Source organism: Rhea pennata, chromosome 1 (assembly GCF_028389875.1).
Source record: "Rhea pennata isolate bPtePen1 chromosome 1, bPtePen1.pri, whole genome shotgun sequence".
NCBI lineage: Eukaryota > Metazoa > Chordata > Aves > Rheiformes > Rheidae > Rhea > Rhea pennata.
This window is the reverse complement of record NC_084663.1, coordinates 67803271-67816390: the sequence shown is the minus strand read 5'-3', so window position 1 is coordinate 67816390 and position 13120 is coordinate 67803271. Positions and strand designations below refer to the sequence as shown.

General features: G+C 39.1%; 1 protein-coding gene across 2 annotated transcripts in view; it reads right to left on the bottom strand.

Annotated features, from left to right (window-relative positions):
- Window positions 1-13120, bottom strand: part of ADIPOR2 (adiponectin receptor 2) — a 43678-nt gene that overhangs the window by 16877 nt on the left and 13681 nt on the right. The window contains exons 1-2 of one of the 2 annotated variants that reach the window (XM_062590577.1): window positions 8280-8301; window positions 4652-4888 (exon numbers count right to left, since the gene is read on the bottom strand). In XM_062590577.1, coding sequence (XP_062446561.1) covers window positions 4652-4816 — 165 coding nt within the window. In that variant the 5' untranslated portion in view covers window positions 4817-4888; window positions 8280-8301. Of the gene's footprint in view, window positions 1-4651; window positions 4889-8279; window positions 8302-13120 lie in introns of those variants that run through there. The other variant, XM_062590568.1, reaches the window with a different exon arrangement.

Genomic DNA, 13120 nt, shown 5'->3' with positions numbered 1-13120 from the left:
TGCAAGTTGATCCATCTGCACTATCCTGTATTACCCTGACTGAAAGGCAGTCACTTCCTTTCCATTACTGCCCAAATCAGGCAGATACGATCTCCATAAGCACAACGGAAGAGAACTGTGGAATCTAACCTTTGTCCAGGAAAACAATTGTACTAGTGAATTTTAAACAAAACCACTCCCTCCCTCTCCTAGCTTCAACACACAGCACAGCAGGCAACAGTTACAAAACCAACTGGCAGGCAATGAACTCAGTTGCCAACACATCCCCTCTCACACAGCTTCCAGGCTTAAATGGAGGCAGACAAACCCAGCTGTAACTCAAGAAGCCATAACCTCTTACAACTTTCTTGCTAATTCCCAGGAGCTTTCCAGGAGACAGGGCAGAGACAGACACAGCCCTTTCCCACATTAGACAATCTGCCTGAAAGTCTGGTATTGATGGTTGACTAGGTCACCAAGCTCTCCCTTTTCTACAGACACTCAAGCTCTAAAAGCCTCTAAATAAGCTAGGCACATTAGCATCTTTGTCAGTTAAGGGTGACCAGGCAGCATCTGACCAACTGAAGCCTGTTGAGCCTGGAAAGCATCTCCATAAGACGTGTCATGTGTCTTCATACAGTTTAAACATGAGCACTCAGATATTCTGTTCTGTATACCCACAGATGTTTTCCTGTGCAAGAAGAGGAGTATTATAGGGAAAGATACGCACTTGCTTCAGCAATTAGTAGTCTGAGAACAAACATGCATTACTTCCAGTGCCTAGAACAGCAAATGAAGGAGAAATTCGGACATTAAGATTTTTTGATCTGAAGGAAAAAGGCCAAGTCACATACTTTCAAAGAAATAACATTCTCTAAGAAATGTAAAAATAGAGGAATGTCAATGCAGATACAGAAATCTAACTAGTGAGAAAGTCTAAATATAATCTGCTTAAAAACAAAAGCAAACATGTTTTGGTGAGACCTCAAATTCTGTTATTCCAGGCCTTTCCCACATCCACTCCTAAGGCAATCTCAACCAACAAAACTTATAATGCAATGCAGGAGGAAGGCAAATGCAGAAGCAAATTTTTTAACCAAAAGTCCAACTACCATTAGTAAAACGCTAGATGGAATAAAGCTTAGTGGTTTCAAACTGGGCAAGAAGCTTGTAAGTGGATCTACAAAGGAAAAAAGTTAAAAAAGCCAGAATTTACAAGTACCAGCTCCAGAGAGACTACTTTTAAGGGTTTAATATCAAGCCTGGATCTGTAAGACTTCAACCGAGTATTTTTCATTCAAATAGCATCCACCACAGAGACAAGTTAACCGTTCCACAAATTTACATGTGCATTTTTGTGAAAGCTGTTTTTGTAGTCCATATAGATAATACATACACAGTTCTGTAACAGAAAAGGCTTTCTGCAAGTTCTGTGATCCCAGCTAAGAACCCTGAGTGATTTACTCACCTTCCAACTATTCTTAAGTTTTCTTTTATATCTGAAAGTCTTATGTCCTTCTCTCCCCCTCCTTCAGGTTGTTTTGGTATTTGTATTCTGAAAAGACTCTAGCTGCATGCAAGTATCAAGAAGTTTGTCAGAGGTCAAATTCCACCTGAAGTGAAAGTCCATACCCCATGAGACGTGATCCAGCTGAGTATTTGCCAAGGTTTCTTCTATCTGCTCAGATGACTTGAGAGCTATGCACACCTCCTCCCAAACCCCTACTATAGATTATCAAGCCCTTCAGATCAATAGGCCCCCACTTCATGGAGGCATTTTTGTACCACACCAGACAACTGCACAGTGCAGCTCAACTGCAAGAAAGGAAACAATTCAAGAACATGAGTCTGATGGTTGGAATAAAGGCAAAGAAAATGGTTCTTTTGTTCACCTCCTGTCACTGACGGATTAAAGTAGAGAAGGAAAGAGTCAAGCACAGGTTTTTAGGGCAGCATAAAGAGCTCATTCATCAGGTTATAAAAAGTCACATGCATTTGCTTGTGTCAGCTTAACAAAGCCACAGTAAGAGGGATTTCTGTAGGCACTATGACACTGCCTGAATTACAAAAGCAGTTGAGACATGAAAATACTAAAGAAGGAGAAAAGATGCTGTCACAACAGCCAGACAACCCAAGCTACAGGAGAGAAGCACCTGCTTAAAAGTGCTTTGCCAGCACACATACACAACACATCTAACACAAGGAAAAAAAAAAAAAGTTGCAAAAAGGAAGAAAAGATTATGCAAGTTGTTCAAATCCTCTTCTCACCACAACATCCGACAGGAGAGGAGTAGAAAGTCAATACACAAATAGGCAGAGGAAAAGGAATCTCACGAAGGAAAGTTTCAGCCAGATTTGATATATTAAAAAAGTTGCAAGGATATAAATAAGTTAGTATGATCAAATATTTGTACACAGGCACCAAGAGAATAATGCAGTTTTATCACAGGACAAAAACAAAGGCTTTTACACCGATGCCTCAAGTCTTAAGCCCAGTAAGTTTCACTGAGATATTGTAACTACTAGGATACCTTTACATGATGATATTCAAGAAAGTCAATACCACTAGCTTGTCAAAAGTAGAAGCATCTAAAAGCTGATTAGACTACCATGGATATTCTGATGAAGACATTATACAGTTCTTATCCACTTTGCATCTCCGACATATAAATTCCTGGGCTGTTACTTTTTGCTTCTAAGAGGTTGCATTTGACTAGTAACATAAGCCTTAAGTGGTGTCCACTTTATTAGTGAGTGCCCACTTAAGCCTTACAAGGTTATATTTAGTCTGTCCTGGGTACTATTGCCATCTACAGAACAGTGATAACCTTGCATTACAGTTATCTAACAAGAGCTTCTTCAAGACTAGAGGAAAGATCATGCTTTTGAACTAATAAGTCATTTCCACTGAGACTGCTTCACATAGGCATAACGTACAGTAGAACAAAAAGTAAATCCTAGCTTGCGCGTCAACATATTTGAGTAACAGCTGTGCTCAGACTTGCACAAGACAGAGAAAGAGGTATAGTGTAATGTGTTCTCCAGATTATTTAGAATACTGCAGTATGTCACAAAATAAAGGCCATTTGGCAAGTTAACGTTAATGCATTTGGTAGCAGAGAGTTTTAGGATGTTCCATCTGAGGCATCAAGCATCCGATTTCTTAAGAGGGGAAAGACTAATAATACCACAGTATTAAAAACAAGACGACATACAGAGGAAACATACCAGAATAAACATTAGGCTTAAAAAAAGGGGTTAAGAAAACAGGAAGCTATATAGGGCAGAAAAAGCCCTTTAGAACAGATGACACCAAACACACTGTCAGATTAAATGTACATACAACTATCTGCAAGTGCAACTCAAACTTATCTGACCTTAGCAGATTCAGCCACTAACACTTTGCACAAGTTATAACCACGCATTATGATTGTCTTTCTTTGCATTATGTGGACATTGTGTGCATTTCCTATTATGATGCTGAGAATGTCCCGTAGAAGTTCATAATGACATACAATTTGCATTGACTTGGCTTCTTAGCCATGAATACCTATTTTGACTTCTCATTATAAGGACACTTGAGGTTAAATTCAGTAAGGCCTCAGACTAATGAAGTTAAGACAGCTTTCCAGGGGTTATTGTTAGCTGCACTATGGTACTGGTCCATGCGCACACCCAGAACCTATGGCAAATGCAATTACAGCAACAGTCTTGCTCTTCTGCATTGAAGGCTATGCTATGTAACATCAGTATGTTTTTGCTGATGGCTAAGAACATAAAGCTGTATAACTAACCCGATACAGTAAACTCATTAAGCCATGAGAAATGTAATAGTGAATCTAAGCTGAATGTCTCTTCCACTTAACTGTGCTGATAACTATCTGTATAAATCCTGGCAGAAGCATTAGAGTTCTGAAACTCCCCAGTCAGAGGGTTCTTTTGTCCAATGCTTGGACATTACCTTCATACAACACCTAATTAAGTTGTGGAATGCCTTTCTGCAGGATATTGTGGCTGCTGAAGTTTACAAAGGCTCATGTAACAAAAATTCAGAAACAGTGCCACTGGCTCAGGAAATCCCTGAACCACCAATTGCTAAAGGCTAGGAGAGATCCTAGAGAAGTAACATAACATGCTTCCCTGTCCTTATAAGATTCCTTACAAGTCCATTATTGGCTACTATCAGAGATAGAATTTTGAGCAATGTGATGTTTGGTCTAATCCAGGATGGTCATTCTTCTGATAGGAATGTTAGTAAGCAGATTTTTCTCTCCTGCTCTCCAAGAGAATAGCAACAGTCAAGGTTCAGATTATATTCAAACTATAGCCAGTGTATCTTCTCCTTCCACTTGCATCTAATTGGCAGCTAAAGCACAAAAAGCTTGATAGAAATACTTTCTCTGCAGAAAAGAATGACACAGTAAAAACTCCATTTCTTTAAGGAGGAAATCCAAAGCACAAAGCTGGTAAGCCTACATTTATGCCCAGTCTTGCCAACCAAGTTTCCATATATTCAGCTGAACATTTCTGACAATTTTCTGGTTTTCTTAGATTTAGCCACAGGCACAAAATGGTTGCAGGCTCCTAGTTCACATTTCTGGAACTTATTTCAAGCACTGAAGCACTTTAAATTCATTTATCACAGCAAACTTATCAGATCATCATAACTCACATTTTCCTGGTCACAAGACAGAGGTGGCTCCACTAGAAGAGGCTTCTGCTCAGAGCTGTCCTCTTCAATATCTGACTGTGTTGCAGTGCTAGACATGTGTCTTTTCCTGAGCCGTAGACCTGGCTCTGGAGAACCAGCATTATCGAGTTCCGTTAGTTCATTCATGAGATGCTGGGAGCCTTCTCAAATACTCTTGCTTCCTCTTGTGGCTTTGGCTTGGCTGATAATGTGTTGGTTCTGAAAGATAAACAGTTTATATAACTAAACTCAGGTTAAAAAGAACATTGTAAGAGTTGGCTAGAAGAAAAGTATGTCTAAAAGCTACTAAACAGCCAGGGCTAGCTGTTTAGAAATAGCTACGATTGCCTTTAGGTATGCCCAAACTCCCACAGGACCATCTGCACAGACTTCTACAAAGCTGGACAATGAATTCTCATTTCATGATCACTAATGCTTTTGTAACCTAACATAGCTTAAACATCTGTCTTTAAAGGTGACAAAGTGAGTTCCAGCACAACAGCAAATTCACAAAAGCACAAGGGTGTTTAACTACATGATTTTTTATGGTATTAACATCACAGCATTTACAACACTGTAAAAAAGTAAACTATTTATCACAGTCATTCTACAATTCAATTTTCTGTGGGTACAAGACTCATTTCAAATCAACTGGGCTAGATTTCACTAGAACATCAGGCATGGTGCAGCTGCAGGGGTAGCAGTAAGCAAGCAGAACTCAAGCATCAGACTTCAGACTGGTTGCAAAGAGAGCAGCAGCAGACACAATGGTTATGTAGCGTCCCTTGCTTAAATTAACATGTCCAAAATACTATCAGCAATGGGTCTGTACCCTTACTTTTAAAAGGAACTAGACCAGACAGATTTAAATGCCATGCTTTCTGTCATAGATATCGGAAATACACAATTCCCTCAGAAAGCCATAAGCCATATTATCCTCTCAGAGGAGTAACTACATTTTGCGCTTATAACACTGCAAAAAGGATTTGGGATAAATTTAACTCAAGATGTTAAAGATTAAAGTTCCAGGAATACAACTGATAGCAACCTGTCAATCTGAGCTCATCCAAGTTGGCAATTTCTTCTGTACACCACCATGTGACAGTCACTTCAATATCCAGTCAAGACATACTCTGATATTTGTTTTCGTGGAAGACAAAATAACCAGAATGCCAGGAACAACCAAAAGGAGTTAGCACTCAGGTGAGACTGCAGAATTGCTTTAAATGAGAATCTATAAATACAATAAAAGATGCAGAGTTCTGCCAATATCAAATCCCCATTTTATATTTTTATCATCCAACATTATGACAATCTTGTAATAAAATATTACCTCTCAAAAGCCTACAAATAAAGTACTTTTTCCTTTAATGAATTAACCTCATTACATATGACAACTACACAATAATTTGGGGCTCTGTCAAATATGCTGTAGCTGATTTTGCTGCAGCAATTTTAATGATACATCCCCTCAGCTGCCTGGCATTTTCCAGTGAAGAGAGGTGTTAATGAGCAGGTAACAGACTTGGCAAAACTAAATCATACACGATCTGCCCAAGTTCAGTACGGCATACTGTTTTAATCATCCAAGAAGGTAGGTTTACAATATGACAGCAGAGCAGACAGTGCACCCATCTTTCTGCTAGCTCTGCTACACAGGCATTAGCCACCATCAGAAAAGTAACATCTAAAACGATCACAGCTGTTTATTTGGTAAACACAAAAGCATCAGAATTATCACATGAAAATTAAGCCAAGGAATGAAACAAAGCTACACAAGAAGCCCAGCAAAGTTAGGTCGAGCAAGAGGATTTTAAGACCAAGAACAAATATTCAGCAAGCAACTGAACGACTGAAATCTTGCCTTCGTCACATTTTAAGTAGCCAAGTCACAATTCTTCTTGTGTGGGAGAAACATGGGGAACTTGTCATATGGCAGTTTCGTAAAATTGAACTGAAGAGAAAAGAGTATGCAACAAGAACTACACTTTTAAATGAAATTTATTGGGCATCTCATTTTAAAAGGCAACTTACAAAAGACTAATTTCAATACAGTGCATTGAAGCAAATTTGAAGCTGCAGCTATAGCCAATAAGAAGGCCAAATTAGCAAAGCAGCTGTTTATAAAGTTACAAACACATATACACTCCCTATCCAACATTACACCTTTGTTTGCAACATTTCAAACATGTGCATGATAGTTAGTTCCATGGATTGATCAATTTGCATTAGACATTTAGCAGCAAGTTTTACTGCTTTTTCTTTCTGAAAGGTTGCAGCAACAGAACTGCCCCTGCATACTGCCCTAACTGCCATATTGCCTAACAGCATGTCCTTGTATCACCTAAATCCATGACATTATGGGAGTGACACTCAGAGACACGGAGTCAACACAACAGGCTTAACCACATTTGGACTCATACAAAGCCAAAATGCTTGCAAAAGATTCTTCTGATACCAGAAAATACAAGAATGCCAAAAGACTTCTCAAAATAAGCCTTGACGATTTATTTGACCAGTACTTGTTGCCAAGCAGTCATTAAGTTTAAATAAAAAAAATAAAAAAGGAAACTCTAGCAAATTAATTTTCATTCAGCAGTACAGATGAACTTCAGAACTCTGCATAAGTGAAATTTGTTGATCAAATCCATTATAAACCCAAGTCCACAAACCACAAACTAAGAAGTTTCCACACTGTCATTTATACAGGATGTCAGTGCTAAGTCTACTTGCCCCTAATGAGCATGCAAAGTAAGCTAGCTGAAAAAGGGTCTAAAAATCTTTGGATTATCTAAGCGGACTGCAACAGCAAAAAATACGTACCTGAATGCAGCAAGGAGCTGCCAACAGAAAGGTGCTAATAGCCCAAACTATTTGATTATGAAAGAAAGCAGAAAGTAGTCTGAAATTATGAATGGGAAGAACAGAGATAGTCTACAATTTCTGTTAAAGAGCTTTCTACGAGTCCATAGTTCACCGAAGGGTTCAAATGCCTAAAATGACTTTTTCCCAAGATAGAAAGTCAAGATGATACATGCTCAGTATCATCTGACTAGAAGACCACAGTTAAAACGCTGTAAATAGAAGCCTACTGTCCCATTCTGTCTTTAAGACTATGAATTAAATCTAAAACTGGAAAATGGAAGGGTATAGAACACTTGTGTTCTGGAAGAGATTGCTTCATATTTCAATTAAATTATAAATCTCATATTTAAGACCTTAAATATTTTGCAGCATGCAATTAAAATTAGCTGCTATTGAGAACAAAAGATGCTGTCTGTGTACAACCTGAACTGTACTTACAGATTCTAGATGTTGTAAGGACATCAGCATCTAGATCAACCAATGAGTTCCTGCTGTGCTTTTAATCAGCTAAGAAAAGTATCTAGAGTTTGATGTTTGTTTTGGAGTTGGATTTTTCTTGTTTGTTTAAGTATAGAACTTCTAAATGCTAAGGCAGCTTTTAGATAAAACTTATCAGTTCAACATTGCCTATAACCCAGCTGCCTATAACACAGACAGCATTCCATTAATCTGTTGACACTATAGGCTGCTGCCACCACACAACCTACAAGAATCCATGTGGTCATCACTCAACTGCTCATCCTACCCCGGTTCAGGAGCTGTCATCCCCTCAGCAAGGAGAGTCAGTGTCTGTTTCAGGCTCCATCTTATTTCTGAAAACAGAATCAGGAGAAAGCAAAACTATTTCAGTATTTCCCTGCTGTTATGCCATGGCAAAGGAGTCAATATCCACAGTTACACATCATATTTAAGGACATTTAAATACTTGCTCTTTCCTCATCTGCTTGGGGAGCAAAATAAACTTACTAAACACCACATGAACATGCTACTGTTCTTTGTAAACTATCCCTAGATATTCTAGGGATAATTGGAACAGCTTACAAGCTTTCCTAACAGTAAGTGATATGGCCCTCCTAAGCTCCCAGAATTCACTTGGCACAGGGAATGGTTTTCTACCTAAGTTAAACAAGCACCACATGGTAGCAAAGTGAAGAAAGCACTCAAATTTAACTACAAACCCTATCCTTAAGGAGATCTGTGACTCCTCTCTTTAAGATAAAACACAGTCCTAGGTGATCAGACTGTCTCCCGCTATCCTTAAGCAAACAAACCTTTCCAGCATTCAACTCTTCCTGGTATGCTCCTCCTCTAAACAGCACTGGAATCATCCTTTCAAAAGTTACTTCTTTCCACCTACAGTGGTATTATTTGAAAGAATGAAAATGTCATCTTCCCTTCACTCCCCTTCACTGACCAATGACCCTCTCATTGGTCAGCAGCCTTTCTGACAGAAACTCTCATTCAGGAAGGCAATGGCATTTCCGCTGTATGTTCTTTCCTTGCTAATCCTCTTCAAAACATCCTTAAACTAGCACGTGCAGTGTGCGGGTAGGACTAATCTTCACAAGATTTGTTCATTCTCATCAACACAGCTCAGTTTCCAAAAGAATAAAAAGTCATCATGAAAGTTTCACATTATATGATTTCTCAAAAAACATTTGTTCATCTTTAAAGAAGGGCTTGAGTGCTTGAAACCTCATAAGAGTTACTAACTCTCAAGCCTGTCTTTGTCTTGCCTACATCCATGTGCCACTACAGCTGCAACAACATCACTAGCTGGTTAGCTACATCCACGCCAAGGTCAGTCACACAGCACAGCTATTTGGCCACTAAACCACCCACAGATTCAACAGCTTTACCAAATCAGCTGTTGTTTGGATTAGCCTTATTAACAAAAATAGGTGGAACTGCGTGGCCAAAACTGATAGTATAGCTACAAATGGCAAAGTACTTCCTGTATGCTCTATGGGCTGATTGCTCATGACAGGAACACAGCTTATACAGGATGACAGAGGCAAATTTTACATATAAATGGATTATTTTGGCTACCTTGACTGAAATAAGATATACTAAGCCAAATACAGCTTTTTGGCACCTTGTATTTATACTGCTTTCTGCTAGAGAGGTTCTGTCACAAGAAGCCACTCCCCTCCCTCCCCTCAAAAATATATAGTCACACCAACACCATTCAGTAAGGTTAAGTTACTTAATTTACTTAAATTGCTCTCAGGTGATACTGCCATGAACCTATCCCTGCCCAAGCTATCCCTCCTTCCCTCCCTAGCACCGGTACTGGTGCTCGTTTGACTTTATCCACAGTAATTTGAGTCAAAGTAATAGATAGATTTTTCTTCCTTCTTTCACTGTCTGGCACCCAACCCACTTACTGGGAAAAATTAGGCAAATATCAGTGTCAATACAAGGTAGAAGATGAGAGGATGCAGTTTGGGTAAGGGAGAAAGAAGAGGAAGACAGAAAGCAGAGGATTAAGTGCTGTAGCACATAAGGCTGTTGCTGAATTTCACCCACAGACTTGGCCTAGCTAATCCCTGTTAGGTCACAAACTAACTACATGGGTATCAACTGAGTGGCTACTTTCTTTATTGTGCATAGAACAAAGAAGAGAGAAGAAAATTCTGTATGTTTCAAGGAGATTTTTGAATTGCCCCTAAGTTGGAAGACCACAGCTAAAAAGTTAACAAAACAGTAATATCAAAATATCAAAGAGTAAGTTGAAATAAGGAATGTTTATCCTTCTTAATTTTCTAAGATAAAGTCCCTTAATGATTGAGCCATGTCTTCTTCAATTACAGAGTTATATATCCACAGCCTTCCAAACACTCTCTCAAAAGCTACACAGTCAAAAATAAAGCAAACAAGGGCATATAAGCATGGTGGGGGAGGAGAAGAATTTCAGTAAACCTCATGTTTTCTTAATATACCCTGAAGGAAAAACACGAATCAAGCTGTAAAAATTAGTTGGAGGTCATCTTTAACAATGAGGGACAAAGCAATCCAGCACCTCTTCTCTTAGGTGCAATTTCCCTAGACAAAGAGACATCTACAAAACAAAGCTTACAGATTCCTGCAGAGGGTCACCGGCCAAAAAGCTGTCTTTGTAACTTGTAAACTGTCACCGGACACTTCAGCCTAAGCTATTTCACAGCGGGCTACAGAGGCAAACAATCAAGCACATTCTGATGCATTTGGATCCAAAGAAAAAAAGGGAGCAAGCCAAGAGCCTGCCTACATTAGCTAAATGCATCCACTTCAGAGGATCCTATTACATTGTTACAACATTTGTCCAATTTGTACTGCAAATTGGATCCCAGTTTTGTAACTGGGTTAAAGCGTTATGTCAGAGGTTGGCCCATCCCCAGGACAGAATGTCCAGTTGTTACAGACTGGATGGCTGCTGGAAATTAGTTTTACTTGTCAGTAAATCAGAGACAAGAGGATTGTCACAAAAGCTGTATGAAATGAGCAACAGAAGTTCAAGTTCTTTTCACACCATGCTCCACAAAAAGCCACTGCCCAGACACGGGAGACTTTCAGTTCCTTTTTCATTAAATGGCTCATTTTTCTTTGAATGAGAAACATTCAGTCTTTGTGCTCTTTTATGCTTTTCTTTCTGTGGCATCTTACTAGTTCACATCAACTTACTTGACAACTGCTAACAATAGAAAGATGTATTTGTTTTTTGTTAGTAACACATTGGATCACCAACTGTCTAAATGTGAAAGACTGAAATGAGACAAGTTTTCCTCTTGTAAGTGAAGCTGGAGTACAGTCCTTTAAATCATGCCTCAAGGACATTCAATTCATAAAAAGAACTGCTGGGCGAGTATAAAAAGATTCTTTGGAGACACTAAAATCCAGAGCTAAGCTACCAGGCTTGTTACACTCCTCCTCCCCTCTACACAGAGGGGCTTTGCATGAGAATGAAAATGGCACCAGACCAACATGAGCAATCCAGACAGCAAACATTCCTCTATCCTGGCAGGTACAACACCTCCTCTAGAAAGCAGGGGTTTGAATCCTGCTAAAAATTGAACAGATTTCTTCAGCTCAAGTGCTCCAACCGATGGAACAACCATATTTAAAAAACACATACCCAACTTCCCCCCACTCAATAGCACCCTGCCACCTTGATTAAAAAAAAGGAAAGAAAGTATACAAGTTTTAGGCTGCAAATTTCAAGCAGGAAGACAGGAAGGGACCACTGCCTTTAGTGCTTTTCAGGGGCTTGCACGAACAACCCACAAACTGGATGAGAAAAGATTTAAGGGCTGGCTGCTGCCAAAAGGGGGCAGCCCCACTCTTCCTTCTCTCCCTGGGAGTACATTAGGCAATTCCACTTATGTTTGTCCCCTCCAAAAGCAGCTCAGATACCTGTTAAAGCCCATTCTAGGCCCATTCTAGTTGGTGGGCTGGAAAAGGGGGGGGGGGAAAGAGAGAACAGTTTTCTATCAAATTAGTAAGCTGAATTGGCTCAGGACGCTGTCAAATAAGCCACAGTGGCAACATGACAGAGCAGGATCACCCAGCTAAGATTTTCACCCTTCATGTTTTGTACAGGCAGCATTTTCCAAACTTTTTGAGGACTAACAGTTATCTGTTGGCTCAAGTACCAAATTGTCATATATACCCATGCCACAGTCTTCATTATGATCCTCCTGACCAGCTGCAGACCACAGTTAGCCTAGCAAACCAGCCACCTTACCAAGACTACCAATTTAAATACAGAGGTCAGGATCCCAGAAGCCAAGTTCCAAGATGCTGAGCAGAACATCATTCTTAATTTTTGGAAGTATACAGTCTCCAGTTTTCCTGATAGTCTTGGCAAATGTTATTCATAGTGCTGTGAGTTTACTCAGTGTTTTATCTTGCGAGACACAGGTTTGGTCTACAAAACATGGTCAAATTCTTGTACAAAAATTAGAACAAAAATCTTACTCTTCTATTTATGTTCAAAGTCCTTAAAGTCCTTTTTTTTTTTTTTCCTCCAGTGGAAAACAGCACATAGCCATTCCCTCAAAACCCATAATGTAGTTTTGCCACAGGTCAGACATCATTATAACAAACAGAAGCTACAAGAACAGTGTGGGAATAACCAGCCTCCTTTCCCAGTGCATCGTATCAGTCTAAGAACAAACAGAACAAGAGTCCAGAATCTTTGTTCAGATAATTCCTTAACCACCAAGAATTCACAAAAAAAAGGGGGGGGGAGATCTACAGTAACTAGATTGCACCTGATTAATATGTCAGATGCAAATTTAGTCAAATGGGTGAAATTTTAGACAAGACTAGGGTTTGCAATATAAAGTTACTTTAATTATGGGTATTAACATCCTTCATGAAATAACTAAAGAATATAATCTACTTTGAAAAGATAATCACAACTGAAAAAGTTAAGAAATGAGCTTAAATAAAATTTAAATCCACTCCACTATCTGCTGCCACTCTTTCAGATAAACAATATTATCAGGATAGTAGTTTATTACATCAAGTCAAACTTTGATACAAGACCAAGGACACTCATGATGCATCACTTATAATTCAAAAGCAGAAAGGTGAATAATTACA